General features: G+C 42.9%; 2 protein-coding genes across 2 annotated transcripts; one reads left to right on the top strand and one right to left on the bottom strand.

Annotated features, from left to right (window-relative positions):
- The first annotated feature begins 324 nt into the window (after nt 1-324).
- psma6b (proteasome 20S subunit alpha 6b) lies at nt 325-6023 on the top strand. The gene is made up of 7 exons (XM_004542251.3): nt 325-518; nt 1391-1485; nt 3264-3345; nt 3737-3892; nt 3986-4164; nt 4338-4432; nt 5808-6023. The coding sequence occupies exons 1-7, from the start codon at nt 443-445 to the stop codon at nt 5863-5865; spliced, it is 741 nt and encodes a 246-aa protein (XP_004542308.1). The 5' UTR covers nt 325-442; the 3' UTR covers nt 5866-6023.
- A 1313-nt stretch (nt 6024-7336) lies between these two features.
- LOC101464752 (NF-kappa-B inhibitor alpha) lies at nt 7337-9707 on the bottom strand. Its single transcript, XM_004542250.4, has 6 exons — nt 9413-9707; nt 8742-8847; nt 8439-8646; nt 8236-8324; nt 7863-8123; nt 7337-7766 (listed from the first exon to the last, which is right to left on the bottom strand). The coding sequence occupies exons 1-6, from the start codon at nt 9634-9636 to the stop codon at nt 7737-7739; spliced, it is 918 nt and encodes a 305-aa protein (XP_004542307.1). The 5' UTR covers nt 9637-9707; the 3' UTR covers nt 7337-7736.
- Between the last annotated feature and the right edge of the window lie 2402 nt (nt 9708-12109).

Below are 12109 nucleotides of genomic sequence, written 5' to 3' on the forward strand. Positions count from 1 at the left end.
GACACAATAGGCTTGTAATCTGAAATAATAAAACATTTAAAGAGATGACAATTAAAAGAATGTAGTGGGGAGACAAGACTGATGGATAATACTTGGAGAAATGCTCTCTTCACTGCAAAATAGCTGATAAGTGGACATGATGAGTAAATGTAACAAACTGGAAAACGAGCTTATATTTCTTTGTGAAGGCTTAAAAGATCGTATGTCATAAAAAGTAAGGACAGGTTTGACCACATGTTATTGTGTTATTGTACATTTTTCCTTTACCAGAAACCACAAACATCAGTAGTTGGTTTTATCACCATAGAAACGAAGCAAGCCTTTGTCACCGGATGAAGTTCACGTCCCTTCAGTTCAGTTCCGGGTAGAAATAGTGTGCATCAAGTGAAGTCTGCTTGCAAATTCATTTGGACGAACTTCTCGGCCAACGTATCCTTGTAAAATGTCCCGAGGCTCGAGTGCAGGGTTTGATCGACACATTACCATCTTCTCTCCTGAGGGCAGACTCTATCAAGTCGGTCAGTATGGGGATCTGTTTACATAAAAAGCCGGTTCGCTGGCTCACTTGTTTGCTAGCTAGCTAAATGCTCTGTCATGGTTCGCTTAGCCGAGGTTATAGTTAATTAAAAGCGACCCGCCAAATCGAAAGTAGTATGATATGTGACCACCACAGTCTTACTAATCCTGTGCGAGTTGTTATTATGGGGCTCCTTTTACGACGCTACTATCAAACTAAACACAGGGGATCAAAATAGCTAGCTGGCTGTTAGGCTAGTTAGCATAGTTAGCATTGCAGCCAAGCAAGCTGATTCATTGCTGAATGAATCAACGTGTTATTCAGTTAAATATATTGGCTAAATAAAGTATTTTTTGTGACTGCACTACATTTAGCTTTTTTGCAATTTTTCTTAGTCACAGGAATATTATTTTGTCTGAGAGCTGCTAGTTGGATGGATTGAAAGAGACAAGATAACATTTAATATTGTAAATTAGCGGTTTTTCCTCTAATAAAGCTGAACTGAACATGGCCATGAATTTTGTTGCTGTCTTCTAATCAGCAGTCATTCTACAGATGCCCGAGCACCTGCAGCAACAGTTAAAATCAAGTCAAAGGTTTGCAAATTTACTCAAAGTGAAGGGTTTTAAATGACACTATTTTACTACTACTGCTTTGGATGTAATGTTTGAAGCCAGACTACACAGAATTGGTACATAATTCGCTGTCAGCTGCTCAACCAGATGACATCTGATAATAGTTCTTCACTTGTGGCCCCAATTTTCCAGCTGAACAAAACAGCTCTCTGTGACTGTTAACCACGAATCCTAATGCTCGTAGCCATTGTCAAGCAAACATGTGCTTAAAGACACCCTCTTTGTTTTTCTTTTGCAGAATATGCTTTCAAGGCCATAAACCAAGGTGGGCTCACGTCAGTAGCAGTCAGGGGAAAGGATTGTGCAGTTGTTGTAACACAGAAAAAAGTACCGGTGAGTTGATGTCAGATTGTTTGTTGTTATTTTCTTACAGCCATAACAGTAGCAGTGTTACGAGAAGGGCTATAGATGTTCTGAAATTTGGAGTAGTAGTTAGAAACAAATGAATAAATAATGCAACCGTCCCTCCATCCATACATGCTGCTTCTACTGCTTTCTGTGCTGAGGTTGTGTGGCTTTTCTCCTGTTACTCCAGCTTCCTCCCACAGTTCAGAGACCAGCATGCGTTAGGTTAGTTGGTGATTCTAATTTGGCCTTGGTTGTGAGAGTAAGTGTGAATGCTTGTTTGTCTTTCTGCGGTGACCCCATGACAGACTAACAACCTGTCAACGGTATACCCAGGCTCCCAAAACCGTCTCATATTCATAATTCTGGGATAATGTGGAAAGTGACTCTCTTTGCACGAAAATATGGTCCAAGTAGTTGAACTGTTCCTAAGGCTCTTCGTCGCCCAATCTTTAAACATTTACCCAGCACAAAGTTGATGTCACACAGCAGGTAAACATCAGCATCTACCATGTGTAAATGCCACAGATGTTTGGCTGGTATATCTGTGCATCCTAAGAACTAACCGTTAAAACCTGCACCAATCAGGAGTCGCCACAGCAGATCATCTGCCTCCATTTCACCCTATGCCCAGCATCCTCTGTCACACCGACTCTCTGCATGTCCTCCTTCTCTGTGGTCTTCCCCTTTTCCTCCTGCCTGGCAGCTCCAGCTTCAGCATCCTTTGTCCAGTATATCCACTCTCGTTCATCAGCACATGTCCAAACATTCTCAGCCTCAGCTCTCTATGTTCGTCTCCAACCTGCTAAACCTGAGCTTATGTACTCATTTCTAATCCTAATTCTAATCTAAGACCAATTAACCATTAGAACTAGCAGTGGAATTTGTACTTTACAATTTGCATTTAGCCCGGGTAACAATTGAGAACACAGATGGCCGTAAAACAAACAAACAAACAAACAAAAACAACTTTTTCAGAATTAGTACTGGACCAAAGCGCCCAGAGCTCCTGATTGGCAGTCCAATTAAGCTCAACAAGTAATTTGGGTTGGCTCGTCACAGAGGTTTAAAATAGCTGATTCAAGTCCAACACCAGAACCACAATAGAAACTTCCAGTTTCCCTTATGTTGAGCTGTGAATGATTGCTCACAGCATGTTAGTGTGATGAAAGCTGCAGTGCTTAATGGCAATAAGTGACCTGGAAATAAGAGTTAATTTAGTTCATGATGTAATCATTTCGAAGCGATTAGAGGCCTTCTGCAAGCTGACCTGTAGTTACCAGCACGTCTGCCCAGCTTTCACGGCTCAGCGCGATATCCTGTTCATCCGATGGAAACAGTTTGTGCACTGGCAAAATGTTTCAGGCACAACTGGTGTAGTTGGGGACAAACAAACAAACGGGTTACAGTCCAGCCTGTGAGAGAGAAACCTAAACTCTGAGGGGAATTTAAGAGGCTGTGTTTTACACGGCACATCCCAGTGTAGATTTAAGGAGATTTTTACAGGTTTTAAATAAAATGAAAAATGTCACATTTTTTTGACAGAATGCTTTTTTCCCCAAGTCGAACTGCTAATTTGCTTCGTTTGTCTCTCCAGCAGCTTGCTCCTTGTTGTGTTTATTTTCTCACGTAATTCTAAAAAGTTCAAACCTGATTGTTACTGATTATATTTACACTAAATGTTTGATAAGTTATGTAATACACTGAGTAATTTGTCAGTTTCACAGTTCTGTTCCTTTACATGTTCATGCTTTCCTCCTGTACAGGACAAGCTTCTGGATGCCTCCACAGTGACCCACCTTTTCAGAATAACAGATAATATTGGATGTGTAATGTCTGGGATGACAGGTAAGAAAAAGGCTCAAAATGTGTAAAATTGTATCAAATCTACTATTGTTACATAAAAATTGAACATTAAAACACCCAAATCCATTTTGTCTTTCAAATATACAGAAACAGCTGTTTAGACAAAGGCTGGTTTTTGATACATAAAAGGGGGGAAAGCATCAGGGTACTTTTCTGAGTTAAACTTGGCGAGCCTTTCTTCTCAGTCCGAGCTCTTACGGCAGCTGACACTTCCTCTTTCCAAGTAATCATTTCTTTTGCAGCAAGAACAACTTTCTTACATAAGTGTGATGTTAGAGACTGGAAGTGTCACATTTATTGGCTTCTTTGGGAAAAGAAATTGACCTTTATTTTTTTTTCTGGTCCATCTTACGCATCATTTAATGTGTTACAGCCGATAGCAGGTCCCAAGTCCAGCGAGCTCGATATGAAGCAGCCAACTGGCAGTACAAGTACGGTTATGAGATTCCAGTGGACATGTTGTGTAAGAGGATTGCTGATATCTCACAAGTCTACACGCAGAACGCTGAGATGCGACCACTGGGCTGCTGTGAGTATTGCGCATTCACATTCACATTGCTGATTCTCCACGTAGCACTTCATGTCGTTTGAGCGCCCTTTCTAAATGCATGCTAACACGCAGGTATGATCGTGATCGGCATAGATGAAGAGTACGGCCCTCAGGTGTACAAATGCGACCCAGCAGGCTACTATTGTGGTTTCAAGGCCACGGCCGCCGGCGTGAAGCAGACAGAAGCCACCAGCTTCCTGGAGAAGAAAGTGAAAAAGAAACTGGATTGGACCTTTGAACAAACGATCGAGGTATCATAAAATATTTTCTTTTGCTGGTGTAGCAAAGGTTCATACGGAACAAACACCAATGTGAAAGTAAAGTGTGTGCCTTTGCGGTGGTGGTTTCCAGGCATCCAACATTCTAAGAATGAAAATATCACCAACTTACCTTTTTTCCCCAACCCTCCTTTTTTCCCCTTCAGACGGCAATCTCTTGCCTGTCAACTGTTCTCTCCATTGACTTCAAGCCCTCTGAGCTAGAGGTGGGCGTCATAACAACACAGGATCCCAAGTTCAGGTAAAAGTTCAGCAGCACAACTCTGTTGTATTCCTTTGAGCACTATGAGTCATTAGAGCACACAGTTAGGTTTATTTGAAATAGTATATTTGCACCAACAAGGTGATTCCCAAAGAGGCCTATCTGCAGCAGATGAACAGCATCTTAAAGTTATGTCATTAAAAACTGAGAAGAAATTCAGACCTGCAAGATGTCTCTGGTCCTGTGACAATTTTTGCCCAAATTGTCGTCACTATTTACAGAGCAGGTCAGGAGAGAGTGAGTGTCTGCAGCCACCTGTAAAACACGGTGGAGGCTGTGTCCTGGTTTGGGGCAGTATTGTTGGAGATCTTGTCAAAATTGATGGAATTGTGAACACAGAAGAGCATCATCAGATTGTCCATCATGCAGTACTATCTGGAGAACATCTGATTGACAATGGCTTGTTTCAAAAACACTGCCAGTGCAATTAAAGGATACCTGGACATAAATAGACACAGTGGAGCACCATCAGTCATGCATTGGCCTCGCCAGAGGCGGACCTCAGCATTATTAAAGCAGTGTGGGATCATCCTGACACAGAACAGAACAAAAGGCAGAAACCTCCAAAGAAGAGCTTTGAATGTCCTCCATGAAGCCTGCAGAACTGCTCCTGAAAACAACTTAAAGAAACTGCATGAAAGCTGCCTGAGAGTGTTCAGGCTGTGCTGAAGATCTTCCAAATATTGACTTTTATTTAAATTGTGCAAACCATGTGTTTGCCTTATGCACTTTATTTCCATGAATGTTTGCACATGGTTAAACAAATTGCTGCAGCAATTTCACATTTCCATAGTAAAACACACAGCGACGAGACCTTCGTACAGTATTTGAAATGCTGAAGTACTTAAAAATATTTGAATTTAAGACATCATGTGCTACAGGTGTTTGGCATTAAGTGAAATATGACTTCATAAGGACATATTGTGCTTTTCATCTCATTTACTGTTGCTATGGTGGATGCCTAAATATGGGACGCCACACGAGCAATTGACCCTAATGGGAACATCCCTGTGTGCTCACAGTGCTTTGTTAGAGACCCTTTTTTTCTTAAACTTAGCCCATGTATGGTCATTAAGAGCGCAGAGGCCCCACCCACCTACTGTTCAAACCTTCCACTTACTAGAGTTAGCCAATCAGAAGAAAGTTGTTTAAAGGTAGAGTCAAGATAAACAAAGAGGCTCCACAAGAGCTAACTATATGATAAGTACGGCTTATATTCGACTGTGAATCATGCAAAGCCACCCTGGTAGAGGCCAAGAATAAAGATATGGAGCTGAAAGTGAGCATAAAATGTTCACTTTAAAAACGAGTTAGATTTTGGAGTCTTTATCTTCATCTCATTTTTGTCCTGCAGGATCCTCGCAGAGACTGAAGTGGACACCCACCTAATGTCCCTCGCCGAGCGGGACTGAGCGAGCAGAGCGGCGTCGCCTGTTGGATTTAGTTAGAGCATGATGGGAAATGCAGTTCCCAGATTGGAGGCTCGTGTTATCTTTGTTTGCTGTACATTTACCCCACTGTTTCATTCAACAATAAAAAGAGGTTTTTTGAGTAAAACTATTATAAATGGGCTGTTTGCATTTTTTATCATTTCTTTTTAGGTCCTCTGCTTGTCAACTGAAACCTTTTACCGTCTGTGTTTAGCAGCAGGGGAAACTGTTTGTGGGAACATGCAGAGCTTCTACTTTTGAGCTTCCTGTTGTGGCTCTTGGTGCACAAAAATCACATGACTTACAAAGGTGCTGCGGAGAGGTTATTCTACTACAAACTCGGTGATGCAGACTTGATTTGACCTTGTTTTCTCTACTTTTTTTGGCTTTTTTTTTTTTTCTACGCACATGTCAGAAATAGAATACTTTAACTTTCCGGAAATGTCACACAACACAAATAGTTTCTCTTTGCGAGGGGAAACTTTATAATTCAGAAAAAGGGGGGGACTTGTCTTTCTCAGCTCTCTTTGTCATCCACATGAGCAGAAATGATGGCGATGTGACCTCAGTGTGTCATTGTGAGTGGCTTCTAAAAAAATCCCCCTTCCATATTGGAATTCTTTGCAACACACCAGTTTCTTTTAACCAGAGTATAAGTCTTCACATCTTCTTCTTCTAATCAAAGAGGAATCTTAAGTCAGTTACTCGACCAAATTTCCAGGCTGATATTCTGTCTGAAACTTCCGCTGTCCTTGACAAGTTCTGTAATCACTGGAAACAAAAAATCCCCATCCTACTGTAATAGTTAATGTTTACAAGCCAGAGAGGATACAGCAAACACAATTGTGTAACCGAGTCATTCTGGGGCATTCGAGCGTTGCTTCAAGGATAACTTTACTGGGAAATTCATTTCGGTTGCTTCAGATAATTCCTTTCTGAAAAATTCCTAAGTACCTGCATGTGTCGGCTGACAGGGACAGCCTGGACTTCCTTGTAAAGGAAAGAAAGTCTCCTGGTCCTAATGACACGGCGAAAAAGAAAAAGAAAGGGTCACTGAGCTCTCTGGAACGCTCGCCCATATTTGTAAATCATTTCCTCCTTGGTATTTCTACCCAGTAGCGCCAGTTCCTAGCTGCCACTCACAGCCATTCCAGGGGAGGGTGGAATATTCAAGCACATCATGTTCCTCTTATGGCGCCCAGGGACTTTCAGCGCGGTGACTCAGAGACCCTATGACCTCGCCCAACAAAAGGAAATCCCAGACTGTTCCAAGCGGCTGAGTGTGATCTTTTTGGGGTTTTTTATGTGTGTGTCTCTCTCTTTCACAAGTCTGGTTGGTGACTGTGCTTCATCACTATAAGTGAGAAATGATGCTCGTATTACAGCGTGGAAAGGCCAAGACAAAGTCATCATCGTCATGAGGAAGGAAACGCACAGCAGCCGCTCAAAGCAGTTCATGTTCATAAACTCCTTTTATTTTTCTTTATATAGTGTTTAAAATTCACACACATGTACAAAAATAGTCTCTGTATTTACAAAATATTACACTCGTCTGTTCTGGTATATACACATTATTTTGTACAGTTATTACAGTAACATCAGGACCATACAGAAGTCATGGTCTTGCTTTGGTGTGGGGTCTTTTGGTACGGATCGTTCAGCGATCCCGACCAGACTGGGCGCCACCTTCATACTCATTCGTGATCCCAGGACCAGCACCTCTGGACTTGGACGGTAGAGGGTACGGAGGGTGGAGAGGGAGGGACGTGGGTTGAGCTGTCCCCCCGTTTGGGAGCCGTGGTTTCGACTAACCCAGTAGCAGCTTTACATCACCAGTGGACAGGCTGTTCTTGTTACTTTCCAAACTTTATGTCATCATAGAGCTGTAGAGAAGAAAAAAAATGTTATAGATTCACGCCTTAAAGTGTTTTGACTCCATCGGATCTCAGTGTGATATTCAAAGCTGAGCAGATACTGACCTCGTCTTCTGACAGGTCCAGATCCTCCATGTCGCTGTCGTCCGATTCGCTTTCAGGCAGCTCCCTGAGCTCCTGTGCCGTTCTCTCATACAGCTGGCAGCGGATCTCCTCGTTCTGCCGCCCGTAGGTGAGGTGGTACGGGGCGAAGCCACCGTAGTTCAGGCAGTTGACGTCTGCACCGAGGTCGAGGAGGCGACAGACTAGTGTGGGGTTCTGGAGGTCAACGGCCAGGTGGAGCGCCGTCCGTCCACTGCACTGTTCCTGCAGGAAGCAACAGAAACACCAGGTCAAGTTTCTGCACGTGTGTGAATAAGAATAATAATCATAATAATCATAAAATAATCCAAATGGCTTCCGTGTTAGAGACACCTACCTGTGCATTGATGTCTGCACCAAGCCGAACGAGGCTTTCCACCAGAGAAATGTAGCCATTGATGGATGCCAAGTGGAGACAGTTATGTCCTATGGAGAGGGAAGGAAGTAGAGCAAACTCAGTTACACACACTTCAACAGCTGTGTAAGTGAAACATAAGAGTGTGTTTGTTTCTTAGGGCGCTATTTGAACTCGATGCTTACCACTGTAGTTGGGGAAAGACACAATGGAGGTGAGGTGACGTTGGCAGTTCTGGGTGATGACGCCAAAGCAGGCCAGGGAGCCCTTTTTACAGGCGATGTGGAGGGCTGTGTTTCCGCTGTCGTCGGCCAGCAGCGGGTCAGCGCCGGCCTTCAGGAGTCTGTCCACCAAGTGGGCCTGCTCTGTGATCACTGCCAGGTGGAGGGCAGTCTGTGTGGGACACAACAGAAACATATGTTAACCTGACTGCAAAGTGTGCAGGTTTCGGAAGGGATTCGTGGATCTGGCACAGTGCCGCTTATTACCTGTCTCTGGTGGTTCTGCACATTGAGGAACGGGTGATTATGAGACAGTTTAATCATCTGGACGGCATGTTCGGTGGCTTCGTGAATGACGGCCAAATGGAGCAGCCTGTGTGGGGAGGACAGAAAAAGAGAGGGGAGTTAAAATAGAGCCCTTCAAAGAAAAATTACGCACAGAGGAAGTGGTTCCAGTCAAATATGAGAGAACAAAGCCTGAGCAGTGGAGCGTTTCGCAAGAATGGAGTTTTGTCGGGTTATTTCCACCAGTTGTGGCTTGACACATCTGATGCTTTATCAGTTACTGGCAGCAGGCCAGGGACTTTCCTGAACGCGCAGAGCGGACTTTAGCACCGCCCAGACTGCACGCTCAGCCAACACACGCACACACACACACGACTATGCACTGCGCTGCCAACACATGCGCACAAAGTATTTTTAAGACCTTTAAAAGATGTTGTTTCCATGCAACTTTTCCGATATTTCTGTGCAGCTTTTCAGATCTTTCATGTGCACCGATCCTGCGCTCTGGTGCAAAAGCCGATTTCAATTTACGCACAAAGCGGAATTTTGCAAATGCGCAATTAAAGTTCGACTAATCGACGCACACACACATATACATGTTCATACTAAATAAATACATTGATTTTTTTTAAAATCAATAATAATCCACTTACGTGTCACCGTCTTCGGTCACCACAGTTCTCCAAGGCTCGTATTCCTGCGAGTGATCCTCGCTCGGCAATCTTAGCTCCTCGAAGTCGTTCGCCAGTTCGTCTTCCTTAAGCGAATCCACACCGCTGTCAAAACGGTCCTCTTGGCAAGGCAGCATTTTCCCGTGTTTGGGCTCCATGTTGTCCAAGTTATAATCCATTTGGTTGTGGTTAGAAACTCTGTACATGCTGGCTTTCCTTTCTCCTATAAGCAAAAGCTCCGTCTGTTTCAGAGGGCGAGAGCAAAGTTGTGCTACTGAGGGAGGGCGCGCTGGGTTTTGTGTGCGCGTCTGCCGGGGCGGCGCCTAAGTGGGGATTTCCAATTGACTTATCTTAGCAAGGGAAATCACATCGGGCCTGTGCTTTTGTGAGAAAAATCCCCCCCAAAAGACTCAGACTGAAAACTTGTAGTTTCCTATTAGACACCTTTTTTCACCTGTGATGTAGGTTAGGGGACATAGATTTAATTTCAGTGAATGAGACATGATTGGCATGAATGATAGGGAGACAGCCCCTGACTGGCTCTTGAAGAATTCCCTACTGCACTGGGGAAATTATCTGTTTCAAGTGGCTAACCAAAGTAGCACTGCATACTTTCCTTCCTATGCTTTCAACCAAATCTAAATACTTTTTTAAATAGACAGACATCCAAATTTCCTGTGTTTCAAAAATTACGCATATCACGGGCTCTTCGCAGTTAACCTCAGCGTGAAGCCTATAAATATTCTGTGGTTGTAATTCTCAGTAACAGACAAACCTAATATTGGTGCAAAGTACAAAGAGCCAAATCAATATCACGTGCAGCCTGCTATACGTTCAAATGTACAGCTCAAATATTTATTATTATTACTATTATATTATTAAAGATTTAGGACTTTGGCACGAAATACAAAGACTGTATTAAAAGCTGGACCTTTTTATATATGGTCTTCCATACATTGAATCCATACCTAGACACCTGTCATTTAGTCCCGAGTTGCACGCTCAAAAAATACCAACGTTTCACTGTCCAAAACTAAAACATAAAAATATTAAAGGTTGGATTCGTTTCAGTTACAGTTGTCACGAAGGCAGAAAATAACTGCAGAACTCAAAACTATATTTTATTTACTTGTTTATGTGTCCTGTAAACACGTAAAGTTGAGCACTTTAACATTAGAGTCTATGGAGACTTGGAGCTCGCCTGATGGATATAATCAAACAAAATGATAAGCACCTTAATGTTTTTCTTCCATAATCAAAATAGCACAGTTATGATCACACATCACATTTAGAGACGTGAAAAATCTTCTCATGTTGTTTAACTGGGACAGATTTCGGTTTACGCTACAAAGTGAAGTTATGCAGACAGAGATTCTGGGGGGAAGATTCTAAAGTTCCCTCATGGAGACTCCCTTATGAAAGCAACACTGCATGTTCCACAATAGGATGTTCTGGACTTGCCCATTCAGCATTGCACATGCCTGACACCATGAGCTCCTGGAAAACACTGTGTTAACTCATGCAGAAAACTCTGCTGAGATTTTTGGGAGGAATTTTAGGAAGTTTTCTTGGTTTGATCTTGCTTGGGATCTTTTTTTTTTTTAAAGGAAATTCCTTTCTGTTACACAACAAGGTAGAAAGGTGCGTGACAGAGCTACCTGTATGTGCTCTCCTGACATTTCACATGAAAAAAATCCCAGGATCACTTCTGTTTGCATTGTAAAAGGTAGGCTTGGTGAAAACATAGCAACAGTATCCAAGCGCAGCGAAGCTTTCACGCCTCTGTGGGGCGATTCTCAGTAGAGATTGCAAAGAAAGCACACACAGGAGGGTCTGTGATGTCACTAGCTAGAAGCCTGCTGTATCCCTGTGTGTGTGAGAGTGCGTCACATCAGAAAAACGTCACCGCTGCAAGCATGCACGGCTTTTTCTGTGTCCTTTAGAAATTCCAGACATACTTTAACCGCTGCCAAGTATCAGAATGAGGAATCTGTGGACAAACTGTTCTTGCAGACCTCTATGTTTTCTTCCTGTTGCCGTGATTGTGTGCTTTTGTGTATATATGGTCACACATTCACCGTGTGTGAGAAATGCCGGGACTTCCACTTTACGTTTATGAAAGCTGCCTTTTTTTTTTTTTTTTGGTGAAGCTATGCAAGCGCTCTCGTCTCCACGGGCCCTGTGTTTACCGCTGGTTTCCATGGACACCAACCACTGACGCTGTACATTGCCCTCTGTCTGCGTGTGGGTAAATTACCACTTATCTGAGTCAGTAAAATGCCTCAAGGGGCTTCACACCTCGAAAGTCATGAAACTTTCCCACTTTCGTAACTGACCAACTCCAACCTCACCGGTGCCGGTTTATTAAGTCCAAGCTGAAACCGATGTGGTCTTACATAACAGCTCTGCAATAAATACTGCAGCCATGGAGGTGATAATGGTTTTTTTTGCTTCCATCAAAAACTGCTAAATGCAACAAAAAACATCCAGGGTAACTTTGGAATGGCCACAAAGGGAACAAAAAAAAGCACACAGTGTGTTTTGAATTTTCTGAACTTGTTTTACAGTAATACCAAAAGCCTGGTATACAGATGACGTGCATGGCTACTTTTTTTTCCAGTAAAAAGATGACAATGAGGAAGTTTTGGTGTGCAGTGCATGTTTTATGTAAAAATCCTG

Source organism: Maylandia zebra, linkage group LG15 (genome assembly GCF_041146795.1).
Source record: "Maylandia zebra isolate NMK-2024a linkage group LG15, Mzebra_GT3a, whole genome shotgun sequence".
Lineage (NCBI taxonomy): Eukaryota > Metazoa > Chordata > Actinopteri > Cichliformes > Cichlidae > Maylandia > Maylandia zebra.

Excerpts from the sequence above, each read along its gene's own strand:
- psma6b (XM_004542251.3), top strand. The coding sequence starts at position 443 with ATGTCCCGAGGCTCGAGTGCAGGGTTTGATCGACACATTACCATCTTC. Across the intron at positions 1,486-3,263 it reads TAACACAGAAAAAAGTACCG|GACAAGCTTCTGGATGCCTC; the intron begins GTGAGTTGATGT and ends CCTCCTGTACAG. Across the intron at positions 4,433-5,807 it reads ACACAGGATCCCAAGTTCAG|GATCCTCGCAGAGACTGAAG; the intron begins GTAAAAGTTCAG and ends TTTGTCCTGCAG.
- LOC101464752 (XM_004542250.4), bottom strand. The coding sequence starts at position 9,636 with ATGTACAGAGTTTCTAACCACAACCAAATGGATTATAACTTGGACAAC. Across the intron at positions 8,325-8,438 it reads GTCTTTCCCCAACTACAGTG|GACATAACTGTCTCCACTTG; the intron begins GTAAGCATCGAG and ends CCCTCTCCATAG. Across the intron at positions 7,767-7,862 it reads TGGACCTGTCAGAAGACGAG|CTCTATGATGACATAAAGTT; the intron begins GTCAGTATCTGC and ends TCTTCTCTACAG.